An 18,865-nucleotide genomic window follows, 5' to 3' on the forward strand; every position below is an offset into this window, starting at 1 on the left:
TGACCAATTGATCGCAGATCTACTGGAAACCATGGAAATGATCTTTGAGATCTTTTAACATTTTCGGATATAAACAAATATAAACATATTTTATGAACTATATTCATTTGAAATATTTTAAATGAGTCTAAACAGTTAATTTGCATTAATTATCAATTTCTTCATCAAACACTGTTGACAGTTCTTAAATTTGAATACATTTCGATCTGTCAACGTAGTCAGCGTCTTTAATTGCTGAGCTACATAGGACCCCTACATATACGTTATTAAAAAGGCAGAAACGTGTCATAACAGGTCTGTGAAAAGAGTCCATTACATTCTGACAGGTTCACAAAACAATCCATGCTGAAATTTGTCTCATAAACTGTTAAAGGGATAGTTCACCCTCATGTCATCCCAGATGTGAATGACTTTCTTTCTTCTGCTGAACACAAACAAAGAAAGATTTTTAAAAGAATATTTCAGCTCTGTAGGTCCATAAAAAGTGTATGCGTACCAAAATTTTTAAGCTCCAAAAAGCACATAAAAGCATCATAAAAGTAATCCATAAGACTCCAGTGGTTAAATCAATGTCTTCAGAAGCGATATGATAAGTGTGTATGAGAAACAGATAAATATTTAAGTCTGTTTTTTACTATAAATTCTTCTCCCAACCCAGTAGGTTTTGATATGCACGAAATTGAATCACAAAAATTGAAGCAAAAAATTTTGAATCACAATAAACAAAAGAAGAATGTGAATGTGAAAGTGGAGATTTATGGTAAAAAAAAAAAGGACTTAAATATTGATCTGTTTCTCTTACAACTTACAGTATCATAGAACTTCTGAAGACATGGATACAACCACTGGAGTCTTATGGATTACTTTTATGCTGCCTTCATGTGCTTTTAGATCTTCAAAATTTTGGTACCCATTCACTTGCATTGTGAGAACCTACAGAGCTGAATTATTCTTCTAAAATCTTTGTTTATGTTCAGCAGAAGATTACATGAGAGTGAGTAAATGATGACAGTTTTAATTTTGGGGTGAACTATCCCTTTAAGAACAGACTGAAATCATCATGGACTTTGTTAAAAATAAACATTAGCTGCTCTTTCATAACAGACCTTTTTCACAGACCGAGATGACATGTTTCCACCTTATTTACAGTAGCAGCGTAAATGTAGCAAACTTTGATTTTAAATGTATTTTTTTTTTTTTTTGTATATTTATAACATTATGTTGGGTGTTAAACTACCTGGCCTGGAATTAGTTTAAAAAAACTACAGTAGTTACCACAGCTGCGATGGGGTTTTTAATGCAGCAGCTGAGATAATGACTGAATAGTGGTTTTTATTTTATTTTATTTTTTGCTGTTGGAGCAAATGGGTTAGCAAAGTAATATTTGCTGTTGTCTCCCATTCGCCGCTATAGAAGTTTACTCTGCAATAGTTTATTTCAGTGATCCAAACCCGGAAATGTGAAACAGTCTACGTATACATTGGGATTCTTCCGAAGCATAGTTGCTGGTGCTACACACAGCCATTTTTTAACTATAAATTCTCCTCCCTGCCCAGTAGGTGGCAATATGCACGAAGAATGAGAATCACAAAAAACAAAAGAAGAAGAATGTGGAAGTGAAAGTGGAGATTTATTGTGAAAAAGGACTTAAATATTGATTTGTTTCTCACCCACACTTACAGCTTCTGGAGATAATCACTGTATTACTTTTGTGTTGAGGTCTTGTCGATTTTTCCACATTTGACTCTTATCATTAGTTCTTCTGGTGTTTAGGAATAATAACATCTATACTGTTCTTATTTTTCTAACTGGGCAAGCCACATTTCTGAACACCGAATAAACGTTGTTGACATGTAAATGTGGGCAGCCATGTGGTAATATTTCAGGTTTCAGATATAAGAAATCCACTTTCAGCACAAGCCATTTTTGCAGCTCAGTTTCAATAGATGGTATTTTGGGGCTTGTTTCATAGAATATAGAACTCAAAAGATCATGTACAATTGGATTCCTTATGATATATTCCCTTTAATATACTGCTAACAGGAACCAGATTTGGGAGCAGTGAGAGTTCATTGTGGGTCGAGCTTCATTCTGACAAAATGTACAGGATGTACTTGATTGCAGCTAGTTAGGACAAAAACTCAAGATTAATATGTGATGACGTGATATCACTTAACTGTCTCGCCATGCCATTTTAGCACAGCGTTACGTAAGGTGAGCAGTCTATTAGCCCTGTAAAATAAACCAACTTCTGTTTGTGATTCAGGAGAAGATTTGGCTCAATGTGGATAAGAGTCTGGAGTGTGTGATCCGATGTGTGGACAGACTGCTGACAAGAGAGCGGGCGCAGAGTGACAGCAGTGAAGATGTCTTCATGTCTGAACAACAGGCCGATGCCAGCATGAGAGGTAGCCAGGGCAATGCGTTCTGGATCAACCCTGGTGACGGGCTCTCTCCCCCTTCCTCCTCCACCCCCCTGTTTTCATCACACCCTCGCTCATCTCAGTACTTTTCATCATTATTATCATCATCCAGATCACCCTTACTGACCTCTGCATACTGCTCCAGTTCTAACAGACACTCCTGTAGGTCCACCTCCACCCCCCATGTTAAAAGGCTTGAGTTTGAATCCCTTTTTAAAACAGTACACATACAGAACCACAAATGCTTTCAGTTTTTACATCCTCTTTTAATGACACATGTGATCATTCCTAGTTGCATTTGCTTATTTTTATACATACTGTACAATTTAAAAAGTTTGGACACACCTATTTATACTTTATTATTACAAATTTTCACCTTTTAGGATATTATATGTAGTGACCAAAAAAATCGTATATTTAAGCGTCCACAAAATAGCCTCCCTTTGCCTAAATTACGCTGCCATGCAAAGACAAAATGCAGTAGCTACACATTTAGTCAAAATTGAGCTATGATTTAAATCACTTCTCTGTGGAGTGACAGATGTGTTTGACTCAGTAACACTCAGATTCAGAGAAAACTGAGTGAGATGGTTTTTTTAAAATCAACAATTAAAAAACTTTGCAGCCACTTCTCTTAGTTTCAGTGTTGACTTTGATGATGTGCCTTTGTATAACCATACAACTTTGCATATTTGGGGCATTTTCTCATCAACCTTCATGAGGTGTCCACCTGGGATGCTTTTTAAACGTTATTAAAGGAGTTTCCATGCTGTATATGCTAGTTGTTGTTGGTTTCCAGATGTGTATGACTTTCTTTCTTCTGTAGAACACAAATGAAGATTTTTAGAAGAATATTTCAGCTCTGTAGGTCCATACAATGCAAGTGAATGGTGATCAGACCTTTGTGGCTCCAAAAAATCACAAAGTCAGCATAAAAGTAATCCAGAAGACTCCAGTGGTTAAATCCACATCTTCAGAAGCTAAATGATAGGTGTGGGTGAGAAACAGATCAACATTTTTTTTTTTTTTTTACTCTAAATCCCCCTTTCAATTTCAGATGTGAAAGTGAAACTAAACAGGCACCACGTGGCTTTCAGATGTAAAAGTGAAATTGCAGATTGAGTAAAAAAAAGTACTATATCGCTTCTAAGGATATGGATTTAACCACTGGATTCGTATGGATTACTTTTATGTTTCTTTTATGTAAGCTACAAAGGTCTGATCACCATTCACTTGCATGTATGGACCTGCAGAGCTGAAATATTCTTCTAAAAATCTTTATTTTTTTGTTCTGCTGAAGAAAGAAATTCATACACATCTGGGATGGCTTGAGGGTGAGTAAATGATGAGAGAATTTTCATTTTTAGTAGAACTATCCCTTTAACAAAAACTAACATTTTAATTAATTAATTTTTTAATGGATGAGATTGTCTGGATAGTATGAAAGCAGCCAACAACAACTAGCATATACAGCAAGGGAACTCCTTTAATAATGTTTAAAATAAATAATTAAAATAAATGGGTCAATGATGACACCTTCGGATCTGTTAAGTTATTCAAAAATACACTGAAATGCAATTCACATAAAACAGTTGCTTTAATTACTATTATAAACATGCTTTTAATTAAAAGTTAAAATACTTTTTTTAACTTGAGTTAAAATGCATTTTGATATTTTTTTCTGGGGGTTAAAGTAAAAAATGTCCAAGTGGTGTAACTCTCTAAAGATTGTTATTAAAGGCTTATTAAAATTTGAAATTCTAAATAAAGAATTATAGGCATACGTAGTTTGGAATAATCTTGTATTATTATAAAAAAATAAAAATAAAAAAACAAGCAGTGAAACAATTTAGATTTAAAATCTTATTAATATTTGAAAAACATTTGCCCATCAAATCAAAGTCAGGTGGTGTAACTAACATGCAGTAGACATTCTGTTGTCATGTGACCATAAAACAGAGAGGACCACTTAAGACCCTCATGACCGTGTGTGAAGTTTTTTTTAAAATATCAGATATTTTGACATTTTAAAGGCAAGGCACATTTTGTTCAGGTCTAAGAAAACTTTTTATAAAAATTATTTATATTTGTAAAAAAAAAAAAGAAATTACCTTCAAAAATATGTTTGAAAACGTTATTTAAATTATTTAAGTTGTGTACACTCACATGCATTCAAGGTGCATGGATAGTATTTTAATACCTTTTACGTAAAGATGCACTCAGTATTTTTACTAATTTTAAAATTGTTTACTTCTAAAGAAATTATTGTAATTTTGAAACATATGTATAAAATCATGAGCTCTCACATGAGATTAAGACTCCAGTCATATTAGTAACCTTATAAAAGCATTTTTATTCTACATAGAGAGGGTCCCTTCATGGGGGCTGCCATGTTAGGATCACATGACCAGCCGAATAACACTTGCTTAATCTCAGCAACCACTCTCTTATTGGACACTTTCACTCATGAATAGAATTAATAATGGCTGACTGTAAATATTGCATTTTTACAATGGCATCAGCAGCTGAAATTATTGTGCTTAAATGATGGTGCATAAATGCTCCTAGGTGTCAGTATAAGTCTAAGAAGACAAATTAAAAAAAAATGTGAGCGCCTCTTTTAATTTTTAGAGTGCCTAAAACATTTTTTTTAAATATTATTAATGAAAAAACTATATCTAAAATGTATGAAACCAACATGGACACAAAAATACAAAATACATGTGTTTTAAACTAGAATTTTAAAAGATTTGTAATTTCAGACAACCTTATTTGTCAACCTAAATTTGGTGTGACCATACTTTTAACTGGTAGTGTATGTGTATATACGTACTAACAAACTCAAAATTACATGTGGTCACATCTACTAAAATGTTTGCATTTTAATGTAATATTACAGTAATTAATATACAGTTGAAATCAGAATTTTACATACACTTAGGTTGAAGTCATTAAAACAAATTTTTTAACCACTCCACAGATTTCATATTAGCAAACTATAGTTTTGGCGAGTTGTTTAGAGTATCAACTTTGTGCAGGACACAAGTAATTTTTCCAACAATTGTTTACAGACAGATTGTTTAACTTTTAATTGACTATATCACAATTCCAGTGGGTCATTAGTTTACATATACTAAGTTAACTGTGCCTTTAAGCAGCTTGGAAAATACCAGAAAATGATGTCAAGCCTTTAGATAATTAGTCAATTAGCTTCTGATAGGCTAATTGGAGTCAATTGGAGGTGTACCTGTGGATGTATTTTAAGGCCTACCTTCAAACTCAGTGCCTCTTTGCTTGACATCATGGGAAAATCAAAAGAAATCAGCCAAGACCTCAGACATTTTTTTTTTGGACCTCCACAAGTCTGGTTCATACTTGGGAGCAATTTCCAAATGCCTGAAGGTACCACATTCATCTGTACAAACAATAGTACCCAAGTATAAACACCATGGGACCACACAGCCATTACACCGCTCAGGAAGGAGACGCATTCTGTCTTCTAAAGATGAGCATAGTTTGGTGCAAAAAGTGCAAATCAATCCCAGAACAACAGCAAAGGACCTTGTGAAGATGCTGGAGGAAACAGGTAGACAAGTATCTATATCCACAGTAAAACGAGTCCTATATCGACATAACCTGAAAGGTTGCTCAGCAAGGTAGAAGCCAATGCGCCATAAAAAAGCCAGACTGAAGTTTGCAAGTACACATGGGGACAAAGATCTTGCTTTTTGGAGAAATGTCCTCTGGTCTGATGAAACAAGAATTGAACTGTTTGGCCATAATGACCATCGTTATGTTTGGAGGCAAAAGGGTGAGGCTTGCAAGCCGAAGAACACCATCCTTATTGTGAAGCATGGGGGTGGCAGCATCATGTTGTGGGGGTGCTTTGCTGCAGGAGGGACTGATGCACCTCACAAAATAGATGGCATCATGAGGAAGGAAAATGATGTGGATATATTGAAGCAACATCTCAAGACATCATCCAGGAAGTTAAAGCTTGGTCGCAAATGGGTCTTCCAAATGGACAATGACCCCAAGCATACCTCCAAAGTTGTGGTAAAATGGCTTAAGGACAACAAAGTCAAGGTATTGGAGTGGCCATCACAAAGCCCTGGCCTCAATCCGATAGAAAATTTGTGTGCAGAACTGAAAAAGCGTGTGCGAGCAAGGATGCCTACAAACCTGACACCAGTTCTGTCTGGAGGAATGGGCCAAAATTCCAGCAACTTATTGTGAGAAGCTTGTGGAAGGCTACCCAACACATTTGACTCAAGTTAAACCATTTAAAGGCAATGCTACCAAATACTAACAAAGTGTATGTAAACTTCTGACCCACTGGGAATGGGATGAAAGAAATAAAATCTGAAATAAATTATTCTCTCTACTATTATTCTGACATTTCACATTCTTAAAATAAAGTAGTGATCTTAACTGACCTAAGACAGGGAATGTTTTCTATGATTAAATGTCAGGAATTGTGAAAAACTGAGATTAAATGTATTTGGCTAAGGTGTATGTAAGCTTCTGACTTCAACTGTAATAGAGGTGTCATGGCTGTTTTTAACAACACTTACTATCTCTCCACCCTTCTTTAGGTGGTAGTCCCAGTGGTGAAGGGTCCTCTCCTGGTAAGCATTTACTGTATATGTGGGTTCTCTTCTATTTGATTTGAAATCCAATCTGTACATTCCAGACGTTGTAAGACCTGTATGTGTTTATGGCACTAGGTGAATGGAGTGAAGCTCTGTATCCACTCCTGACCACTCTCAATGAGTGTGTAGCCATGATGAGTGACAAAGCCAAGAAGTCCATGGTGTTTCTTCTAATGCAAGACAGTGCTCCCACTATTGCCATGAGTCTGGCACTACAGTACCGCAGAGATGTGGTTTTCTGCCAGACGGTTAGTACAAAATGTATTAAAGGGATTGTTCATTCAGAAATGAAATCCATTGTGTGTTTAATACAAATATTGGCTAATTTGATAATGCATTAGTTACACCAGGGTTGGCAGTGCTATAACAAATATTGACTGTGTTTTGTGTGTGTGTGTGTGTGTTTATTCTTTTTAATAACTACTCAATGAAAAACTTTGGTAATGCAATACTGAACCATTGTCTTTGTTTTAAATAATGTATAGACATTCTACCAGCTGACAATGAATTATAATGTCATATTAGCCCTAATGATATGCATGTTTCTCTGTAGTTGACGGCCCTGATCTGTGGATTTGTTATAAAGCTGAGGAACTGTCTCAGTGACGATGGTTTCCTCAGACAGCTCCACACTATCGGCTTACTAGTCCAGTTTGAAGGTCTACTGAGCACCTATGGTAAATATCTGTGAAATTAAAATAAAAATCTCAACTTGTTTATGTACAATGAAGTCCAAAACTCTGAGGCCACATTCAAAATATGGGATTCAAAATCGTATTTAAACCTGGACACAAAACAAAGAAACATTATAACTAGAGCTGTCAGAATTAACGCGTTAACGCATGTGATTAATTAAAACAGTTTAACGCGTACATTTTCTTAATAGCAATTAAAGCATTTACTGTCAATAAAGCATAAACCAGCAAAAACACTGGTTGGAAGGGCAGAACCTTTGTAGTGTGTCTGCCCGGAGTCATTACAGTGATGGAAACACCACAAACACAACAGCGCTTCCGTGTCAGTAATAACATTGTGGAGAAAAGACCTCTTAATGGTATTTGATGTACAAAACAAGCCCAGATGAGACCTATGCAAGGCACATTTTAATTACCACAGAAGCACGTCAAGTCTTAAAGGGGTCATGACATGAGGAATCATATTTTCCTTGATCTTTTGACATATAAAAGGTCATTGTACTATAAAAACATACTGTTAGTTTCAGAACTGAAAACTTCCTCCTTAATAGAAAAAGAACTTGTGACGTCACAAGGACCAAATATATCTGCATATGACTACCTCTTCAGCAAGGCATCAATACTTATTTTTCCATCATTGCACCCTTGGCCCTGCCCACTGGTGCTCAGTCAGTCACACAGGGGAAGAGGAGAGAGATGCACCTGTCATGGGAGATTAATCTAAATGGACTTACACAGGACACCTTCATGTGCCTGTCAGGATTTGACAGACGTCTTTGACCACTTGATACATATCTGGGGCCGCTTTTAAAAGGCGCTGTGTCAAGTTACAGCTCTGAAGAGGAGAAGCTCTCTGGATGTGGATGTGTCTTCAGCGTATTTAAGAGTGGATTGTATGTTCGGCTCATAACATACCAGTCAATTCTAGCTTTGCAAAGGAACAGTTGTTGAAGGATGGGGCAGTTAAAAACACTTGGACGCGATCGCAAAAAACGTGAGTAAATAGTTTCATTCATGAATTTCATATGTCATGACTGTGTGATAGTTTATGGTGCTGACATCCTGACACCCGGCGCATCGATGCGATGCAATGGCTTGAGGCTGTCTACACCGGGCGCATCGACACAAACTTTCTAAACCATTTATGTGTGTTGTTGGCATTAGTAGCACCACCGCGCACAGCGCAAAATGGAACGGGACATCTGTTTACTGTCGGCGCAAAGCACCGCAATGGATGCTTCCATGGTAGCCAGCATAATTTATTATAATGGGTTCTATTGCTTTTGATGTGACACGACACTCGTGTCCGGTGTAGACTGGGTGTGAGTGTTAACTGTTGTGCTTGAGATTAACAGTTTTAATATATACGGATGCAATGTGTTGGATGTGCGTTGTGTAAACCCTGACATTTAGTTTTATAATGTTGTTGAGCTGGTTCATTCTCTTCTGATTGAGTTTCAAATATGGCTGTATTCAAGGGGCTGCACAATGTTAGCCAGTCATAACAATGGCCATTTACTTTAAAGTTTTAAGGAGGCGCTTAGGCCAAAACCAAGCATTTCAGACAGAGGGCCAAACACAGGGTGGAAAATGATCATTTAGTACTAAATTATGATTGTTTTAATGCAAAAAAAAAAAAAACTTGACTAACATTATCAGTGGACCTCAGGGAAGATAATATAACTATATATATATATATATATATATATATATATATATATATATATATATATATATATATATATATATATAAAAGAGCATTTCATGACCCCTTTAAGGATCACCAAAACACAGTATGGGATATTTTTGTCTGCAAGCGCTTTTCATGTGGAGTTCAAAGCGGCATTTGATGCTGCTGTTGATGCGTGTACGCAAATCATTAATGGGACTTCACAATTGCTGTAACAAAGCGGATAGCCACAGTCTACCAGCAGATTAATATTGTGGAGTATGAGAGTTTAAGAGATTCAATGCCCATTACTATGAATATGCAACCTATTGGGAGACCAGTTCTTTCAATCTGTCAGACTCCCACTTAGACTTTGGGAAATGTTTAGTGTTACTTAAACTGGTGCTTTTTTAGTGCATTTCTATCTTTATACTGTGAAAGTCTTTGTTTGTAAAATTACATTGTTACATATTGTTTTGTTTTCTTTCCTAAGAAGGAAATAGATGCATTTTGACAGGAAAATAAGTATATATAGTGTCAAATTTCAGCACTTTCATAATCTGTGATTAATCACGATTAACTACAAAAAAAATTGATTAATCGCAATTAAATATTGTAATCGACTGACAGCACTAGTTATATCATAAAATGATAAAGAAATATTTAAAATCCTTCTTTAATTCTAGGTCACTAATCAAATAAGCAAATTTGTGACACTGACCTTGTTAACTTTCTTGTACAAAAGGTCAGATTTCATTGCTTCCATTAAAGCACAAAAGATGCTCATTGGATCATTCTCAAGTATTCATGCTGGGATAACATGGATCATCAGGTTTTGCCCAAAATTATGGAGTCCATCATGTCTATGCCAGCTCAAGTGCATGCTGTCATTTAAACAAAAGGGAAACATGGCAAATACAAAGAAATTCTCAAAATTATGTTAATAATATAATAAAAATAAAAAAAATAAAAAAAACATGATACCCAATTAGAAAATGCTAAATAAAAGCATTTTCACTAGTGGTCTCAGGCTGTATGTTGGTAGATTTATTTGAGCACAGTATGTTAGTGTGATGGTACTGCTTTTGCTTTTGTCTTAAAGGGGAGGAGCTTGCCATGTTGGAAGACATGAGCGTAGGCGTCTTGGACCTGCGGAATGTCACCTTTAAAGTTACCCAGGCAACCTCCAGCTTCAGCCCCGACATGCTACCTGTCATCACGGGTAACAGAGATGGGTTTAACGTGCGTGTACCATTACCAGGGGCGATGTTTGATCTGTTGCCACGGGAAATTCAAAATGGGATGCTGCTGCGTGTTCAACCAGTATTATTCAATGTAGGAATCAATGAGCAACAAACACTAGCGGAAAAGTAAGTTAATAAAAGTCTGCCTGGCTTGTTTACAGACTGATTTGATCACAATATTTTGCTTTATCAACGTGATCTCCGAAAATATCAATTAATTTAGTCATTGGACTGGAAGTATACAAAAATGTTTTTACAGTTGAATATTGATATATATTTTTTCATGAGTTTTGCATTACTGTTAAGGTTTGGAGACACATCGCTACAGGAGTTAGTGAATACAGAGAGTCTAGCTCGGCTTACCTCCTATTATGACCAGTTTAAAGAAGTGTTGCCTGAAGACTGTGAGTCCTGAACACTCAACTTTTCTCTACACTACATTGATCTATACCAGATATGTCCCTATATTAAAGAAATTTCAATTGAAAAGATTACCATTGAAAAAATTGGATTAATAGAGCGCAACAGTCTGGTTCCGCAAGTAAAAATCCAATCCCATTATTTTTTTTCCATAGACAAATTAATTTTCAAAGATAATTATAAACATATAAAGACAGACCTACCTTGAGCTCCGAGATTGTTCATCAATGGTATATGCTTCTGTTGAAGCCATCTGTCTGTGTTATTTCAACTTCATTGTTTAAAAATCGTGTTTGATGGAATTCCTGGTAAACAACTACATTACCCATGGTACAGTAGAGAAAGATCCACCAATCAGAGAACCGCGGCCAACAAAGCCCACGAAACAAGCCCAAGAGTGACTGCCCACTCCCATTACGCACTGTGATTGATGTAATAGAGTCAGTCTCCCTTCACCCTTAAACTACTTATACCGTATATTTGTACGTATCTGAATATTTTGCATTAAAAAGTAAAATATATTGTTTCTATACTTATAATCAATAACCTAATATCAATAGTTTTATATATTCTCATCATTTTAATTCGACTATGTAATTTGCAATGTTTCATGGGATTGTAGTTCATGCCCTCATGAAACAAGGTAAGTACACAGCCTTGTACCATTGTCTTTTTCTTCGATTTTCAAATACTTTTTTGCCTCAAAACAAAGTTTTGATGTTGTAATTCATCTCAGAACTGGTTGGTTTGGTTCATGGCTTGCAACTCTTTTATGGAGGATTTTATAAAAAGCCTATGCAAATAATGAATGGGAAAATAATTCCGAAACCCAGATGGCTGAAAAAGTGGACGGGCGCTGTTGTGCTCTATTATAAAATGTCTAGCCTGAGTTGGCAATAATAGAAAGTAATTCATCCTAAAGAGACTTCTTATGGTTAATTGCAGTACTAATCGATTGAATGACTCCCTCTATAGGTCTACCCTGCTCTCGCAGTCAAAACTGTGTGCCTGAGCTACTCAAATTCCTTAGTCAAAATGTCAATGCCAAGAAGAGCAAGAATGTGGACATCCTGTCACAGGCAGCAGAGGTACAGTGATCTACCATTACTGTTATGTTCTCTTGTGCCTTAAGTGTGTTCAGCTTTGTCAAAGCATACTGTGTTATACTATACTAAGAAAGTTTGACTTCTATGTGCTATATTAAAATATGGTGACACTAGTGTAATGAGAGCAATAGTTGCTCTAATAATACCTGTTGCGTCAGGTGTGTCGGCGACTGAATGGTGTCCGTGTGACCAGCTGTAAGAGTGCGAAGGATCGTACGGCCATGTCAGTCACCCTGGAGCAATGTCAAATCCTCCAGCATGAGCACTGCATGGCCCCGCAGGTTTTCACCCAGGCCCTGGACTGTATGCGCAGGTGAAAAGATGAAAATTCGGTCATAATTCACTCAAGTTGTTCCAGACCTGTTTGCTGTTATTTTTTTAGTTGCTCATGTTATAAGAGTCATGTGAAGATTCTTAAAAAATCTAATTTTGTATTCCATCAGTGGTTGGGTGTAATCCAATTACAAAGTAATTAGTTACTGTAATCTAATTACTTTTTAGTCACAAAAAAAGTTGTGTAATGCATTACATTTTAAATTCTTGTAATCAGATAACAGTGACTTTCAATTAATTTATTTACTTTTAAGTATGGTATAGGGTTATTCTTATTTCTAATATATTATTTATGTATAATACATGAATTGTGGCCTCGTATCGAGTTATTGTGAAGGAGAAATGTGAGGTGCTGAGTGTATGACTTGTGTTACAATCAACAAGGAAGAAATATAGACATTATTTTGAATTTGTTGAGTGGAAAAGTGTTTTAGAAAATAACTTAAAAGTAAAGTAATTAGTAATGTGATTATTTTTCTTTTGAAGTAATTAGTAAAGTAATCTGATTACAATTTTAGAGAAATAATTAGTAATTTGTAGTGGATTTCTATTTTAAGTAACTTACCCAATACTGCATACGGGTTTGGAATGACATAATGACACACCTTTTTTGGGTGAACTATTTAACTATAGTCCTTCAATTTCACAATGCTCTGTCCCAGTCTCACCATCACATCTCTGGTCATCTCTGTCCACAGCGAGGGCTGCAGGCGAGAAAACACCATGAAAAATGTAGGCAGTCGCAAATATGCCTTCAACTCTCTCCAGCTGAAGACTTTCCCTAAACAGTACAGGCCACCAGAGGGCACCTACGGGAAAGTGGAAACTTGATTTGATGACTGGTCAGCTGTTCTAGCTCTCCATGGCTAGAGCTGCATGTTTCTCCTCGTCTGCTTTACTTTATTACCACATATCTGAAGAAAAGTTATATTATGCACAGTCATGCTGAATCTGCTCTGGTTATCATCCAGATGACAATGTTAATATTTTTTGGCCCCCAGACTCTTTTATGATCTCTGGTTCTGAGAAGGAGATAAGGAAAGAAAATCACTTGAAGGTTTACGAGTAGCTTTCTTGGTTGTTGCACTGAAAGCTAGGTATGAAGGCCTGTTAGACCCTTAATTACTTTAAAAGGAGAAAAAAGAAAAAACAACACTGATTTGATACATCAGAGCAGTTCCCAAATAATCCCAAAGCTCCTAATTCATTCCATCTGCATTCATTTTTAAATGTTTCCAGCACAACGCTTTGTTTTTGTACTTAAATACAAAGGTCAAAAATATCAGCACTGAAGCAAACACGTTTTATCATCCTTTAGAGTGTATTCAAAGTTCAGTAAGTTATAGGTTATGTGTAAGTGCTGTGGCATTTAGACAACTTGTTCCCAAAGTCAGGTTGTTAAGTTAGAGAATCCATACACACATACAATTTTAGGATGAAACCATTGTTTATTATCACTTCATTTAAGTATACACGATACTTGTTGCCTTAAGAGAGTCAACCATTGCAAACTCCCACAATGTCAATGTAAATATGTAGATACTAATCTGTGTATGACTGTTTGCGATGTTGCAGAGTGTTTTTTTATTTTTTTTTATTTACTTTTGATTTATTTATCTCTCTGTAAAAGGTTTAAAAAACAACGTTAGTGCTTTATTGCAGGCCTTTACCCTATTGACTGCATAAGACATGTTGTGCATTGCACGGACTGTAGAGTTTAAGAGGAAAAGCTTCCTCAAACTGTTGCCAACCACAGGCAGTCTTTGTACAGTGATCATACGGTGTGAATGTTTGTATGTTTTCACAGTACAAAGTTTCTTTTTAAAAGTTGACATTTATATAGTTTGATATGAATGTCAGTACTGATTTAATAAGGAGCACTGGTGCAACTGGTCCTAAAATGTGAAGAATATTTCCTGGAGTCTTTTGTTTTTGCAAGGCAGAGGGTTGCTTTCAGACTATTTTATTGTAAGAGTTATCCTAAACATTGACGATCATGCTACATTACACAACATAATAAAAGAACAACAAATAATTCTGTAAAGACTAACTCTGTGTTTAATGACCTCATGTCTGCACAACAAGAAATGTGTAGATCATATTAGTGTAGTCTATCATGACCACAGTGTGATAACATCAGCATTTCTCTCTGCACAAATGGACTAGTTCCTGGTTTGTATACAACTGCAACTTAGGAGACAAGAGCATGTGTCTTAACCTCTGGTTGCATGATGCAGGAAACACATTTTAAAATACTACTAATAGTAATTATTTAAAGTTATAACCATATGCACTGCAAGGAAGGTAGGCTAAAATGATTGTGAAATGAAGTTTCACATACAGACATTTACATGTATATTTAATTATTGTTTTTATCACTCATTTTTTATTTATGTTTTCATGTAAAAATGTTCAAGTGCATAAGCACTATTATCTTGTAAGAGCATGCTGTCCTATTGTCTCTGTATGATTTTTTTTTTTTTAAATCCATGTTCAAACACCATGCTGTACTAAAATGTCTTCTCCAAATATACAGCTTTTAAATTAAAATTACATGCAAGCTACTTCATTGCTTTGTTCATTATATTCCTGTTTTTACTATAGAATAGAATATATTCGACTATGAGCATTACATTTTTATTAAATCTATAACATCTATTTTTAAATCGGTTAACTTTTTATCTGTCTAGAATAGATTGATACACTTTCACTTCGACTAGATACAAGCATTCATTCATAGAATGCCATAAAAAAAATACAAAAACGAGAATATGAATCTAAATGAATGTTCCCTATCTGTCACTCACTCGACATTGTGTCGATGTAGTGACACTAGGGGTCACTCTTGGGAGCCCGAGACACCTCTGGTCTTTGATAAAAGGCCAATGAAAATTGCCGAGTGGTATTTGCATGCCACTCCGCCGGACATACGGGTATAAAAGGAGCTGGTATGCAACCACTCATTCAGATTTTCTCTTTGGAGCCGAGTGGTCATGCTCATTGAGCTGAATTTCTACTGTTCATTCACCTCTGCTGGATCTGACACTGCATTTCAGCGGCTTCTCCCTCCTCTGCACTGGTGCACTGCAGAGAGTGCCTCTGGGTGCTTCGGCAGTAAAAAGAGAGTATATTTTCTGAAAGAGTTTAATTTTCTAAAAGAGTATATTTCTCTAAAAGAGCGGCACACACGGAACGTCTTTTTAAAGACGTGTCTTTTTAAAGATGCCTTTCCGATTGTGTGTTATTCCTGGTTGCAGTCATTATCTCTCAACTTCAGATGGTCATGATTGCTGTCTTTCGTGTCTGGGCGTGACCCACACGGAGGCAGCGTTCGTGGATGGTTCATGTTCTCACTGCGAGAACATGACCATGGCAACGTTGCGGACACGGCTTGCTTTCGTAAGAAAAGCAAGCAGCTACCCACCTGGGTCCTTCTACCTACGGGTATGAGGCCAGCGCGGCCAGCACTGAGGGCGATTTGGGGACCCCAATGGGATCGCCTTCGCCGGGTAACCCCCCGTGGACCTCCCATTCCCCAGCATGCTCGTCTGCCCCAGTCAGGATTCCGGATGAGTCTGCCGGCTCGTCTCACGTTGAGTCTGGCCTCTGGTCTTGGACGGGATGCAGAAGACCTAAGCGGTCTACCACCCGCAGTGGTAGACACGATCACTCAGGCTAGGGCCCCCTCTATGAGGCGTCTGTATGCCTTTAAGTGGCGTCTGTTCGCTAAGTGGTGTTCTTCCTGATGGGAAGACCCCAGAGATGCGCAGTCGGATCAGTGCTTTCCTTCCTGCAGGAGAGGTTGGAAGGGTGGCTGTCCCCTTCCACCTTGAAGGTGTACGTTGCCGCCATAGCAGCACACCACGACGCAGTCGACAGTAAGTCCTTAGGGAAGCACAACCTGATCATCAGGTTCCTGAGAGGCACCAGGAGGCTGAATCCCTCCAGACCACACCTCGTTCCCTCATGGGACCTCTCTGTAGTTCTTCAAGGTCTACAGAGAGCCCGCTTTGAGCCTTTGCAGTCAGCTGAGCTTAAGGCACTCTCCTTGAAGACTGCCCTCCTGACTGCACTCACTTCTATCAAGAGGGTAGGAGACCTGCAAGCGTTCTCTGTCAGCAAAACGTGCCTGGAGTTCGGTCCAGGCTACTCTCACGTGATCCTGATACCCCGACCGGGCTATGTGCCCAAGGTTCCCACGACCCCTTTTAGGGATCGGGTGGTGAACCTGCGAGTGCTGCCCCAGGAGGAGGCAGACCCAGCCCTATCGTTGCTGTGTCCGGTGCGTGCTTTACGCATCTATTTGGATCGCACGCAGAGCTTTAGAATCTCTGAGCAGCTCTTTGTCTGCTTTGGTGCACAGCGGAGAGGAAGCGCTGTCTCCAAGCAGAGGATCGCCCACTGACTCATTGACGCAATAGCTATGGCATATCACGCCCAGGACATGCCGCCCCCGGTAGGGCTACGAGCCCATTCTACCAGGGGTGTAGCGGCCTCCTGGGTCCTGGCCAGGGGTGCCTCTCTAACAGACATTTGCAGAGCAGCAGGCTGGGCAACACCCAACACCTTTGCAAGGTTCTACAACCTCCGGGTGGAACCGGTATCGTCCCAGGTAGTGGCACGCAATACAAGCCGATAAACCCGGGATAGCCGGCCGGGTGTATCGCTTGCACATAGCGCCTTCCACCTCTTTTGAGCTGAAGACGTGCACCATTAATTCCCAGTAGTGTTCACAAACTATGTTCCCTGGTTGACCTCCTCCGAGCCCTGTGGCAGTCGAGTTTTCAGAGAGACTCGCTGCCGGCCCAGTACACGTGCTAACTAAGAGCCCTGTTTTGGGGTAGGTGCTCCGCATGTGGCGGTTCTCTGTAAGGTAACCCCATATGATGTATATCTTCCGCTAATTCGTTTCCCTGTTGGCAAACTGCGTCTTACTTGGGCAGAGCCCCTCTGCCCCAGTCTCCATGTTCAAGACCATGTGACGTATTTTTTCCACTTAAATATCCCCCCCTCTCTTTGGGCGAGGTGTGGTCTCCACGGTGTCCTCCCCTTGGGAGGGACACCCCCCGACTAGACCTGGCAGCCCAGACAGATAATCCCCCTTCTTTTTTAGGGAGTGGAAAAAAAGAAAGGGAAAAGAGGTCACGACTGGGTTAGCCTGTCTCTATCTTTTGGGTAGTCGACTTGTCCCCAAAAAGGGCCGTTCGACACTCATAAATATGTTGGGGGAGGTTACATGTCGGCCTGGTGCGCTGGCTACGAGGCACACAGTGGTCTGCCCGTCACAAACCGCCAGTTCACGTAACACAGTTCAGCCAGTTGTGGCGTTTCGTATAGGGACCCCTAGTGTCACTACATCGACACAACGTTGAGTGAGTGACAGATAGGGAACATCATGGTTACTTGCGTAACCTCCATTCCCTGATGGAGGGAATGAGACGTTGTGTCCCTCCTGCCACAATGCTGAACTACCCGCTGAAATAGCCGGACCTTGTCTCGGCTCCTCAGCATAAAACCTGAATGAATGGTTGCATACCAGCTCCTTTTATACCCATATGTCCGGGGGAGTGGCATGCAAATACCACTTGCCAGTTTTCATTAGCCTTTTATCAAAGACCAGAGGTGTCTCGGGCTCCCAAGAGTGACCCCTAGTGTCACTACATCGACACAACGTCTCGTTCCCTCCATCAGGGAACGGAGGTTACGCAAGTAACCATGACGTATTGTTGTGTCATGGTCAGAGGAAATTCGAATTAAAGGAATATTCTGGGCTCAATACAAGTTAAGCTCAATTGACACCATTTATGGCATAATGTTGATTACGACAAACATTTATTTCAACTCGTCCTTCCCATTCTTTAAAAAAAAAAAAAAAAAATCTGGGTGACAGTGAGGCACTTACAATGGAAGTGAATAGGGCCAAATTTTAGAGGGTTTAAAGCAGAAATGCCAAGCTTATAATTTTATAAAAGCACTTACAATAACTCTTCTGTTAAAACTTGTGTATTATTTGAGCTCTAAAGTGGTTTAAATAGTCATTTTTACAGTCGTTTTAGGGTTTGTTGACATTATATTGTCATGGCAATGAAGTTGTAAAAATGGCTATAACTTTACACAGAAAATGTTAGCAAGTGATTTTATCACACTAAAATTATGTTTACATGCATATTGTTTACATCTTGTGGCTTTACCTTTGAAAACAGTAAGTATTTTAACGTTTACAGATTGGCCCATACACTTCCATTGTAAGTGCCTCACTGTAATCCAGATTTTTGCTTTTTTAAAGAAAAGGATGGGGCAAGTCAAAATAAATTTTTGTAGAA

General features: G+C 38.3%; 1 protein-coding gene across 6 annotated transcripts in view; it reads left to right on the forward strand.

Annotated features, from left to right (window-relative positions):
- LOC127447393 (inositol polyphosphate-4-phosphatase type I A-like) overlaps positions 1-15,126 on the forward strand; it is a 52,064-nt gene extending 36,938 nt beyond the window's left edge. For 3 of the 6 annotated variants that reach the window (XM_051709238.1, XM_051709241.1, XM_051709240.1), the window contains 9 exons: positions 2,267-2,585; positions 7,019-7,051; positions 7,151-7,323; positions 7,629-7,752; positions 10,542-10,809; positions 10,990-11,087; positions 12,079-12,191; positions 12,368-12,522; positions 13,241-15,126. In XM_051709238.1, the coding sequence (XP_051565198.1) occupies positions 2,267-2,585; positions 7,019-7,051; positions 7,151-7,323; positions 7,629-7,752; positions 10,542-10,809; positions 10,990-11,087; positions 12,079-12,191; positions 12,368-12,522; positions 13,241-13,373 (1,416 nt within the window). In that variant the 3' untranslated portion in view covers positions 13,374-15,126. The remainder of the gene's footprint in view (positions 1-2,266; positions 2,586-7,018; positions 7,052-7,150; positions 7,324-7,628; positions 7,753-10,541; positions 10,810-10,989; positions 11,088-12,078; positions 12,192-12,367; positions 12,523-13,240) is intronic. The other 3 variants (XM_051709243.1, XM_051709244.1, XM_051709242.1) reach the window with 2 other exon arrangements.
- Positions 15,127-18,865: the final 3,739 nt, after the last annotated feature.

Source organism: Myxocyprinus asiaticus, chromosome 10, assembly GCF_019703515.2.
Source record: "Myxocyprinus asiaticus isolate MX2 ecotype Aquarium Trade chromosome 10, UBuf_Myxa_2, whole genome shotgun sequence".
NCBI classification, from domain to species: Eukaryota; Metazoa; Chordata; class Actinopteri; order Cypriniformes; family Catostomidae; genus Myxocyprinus; species Myxocyprinus asiaticus.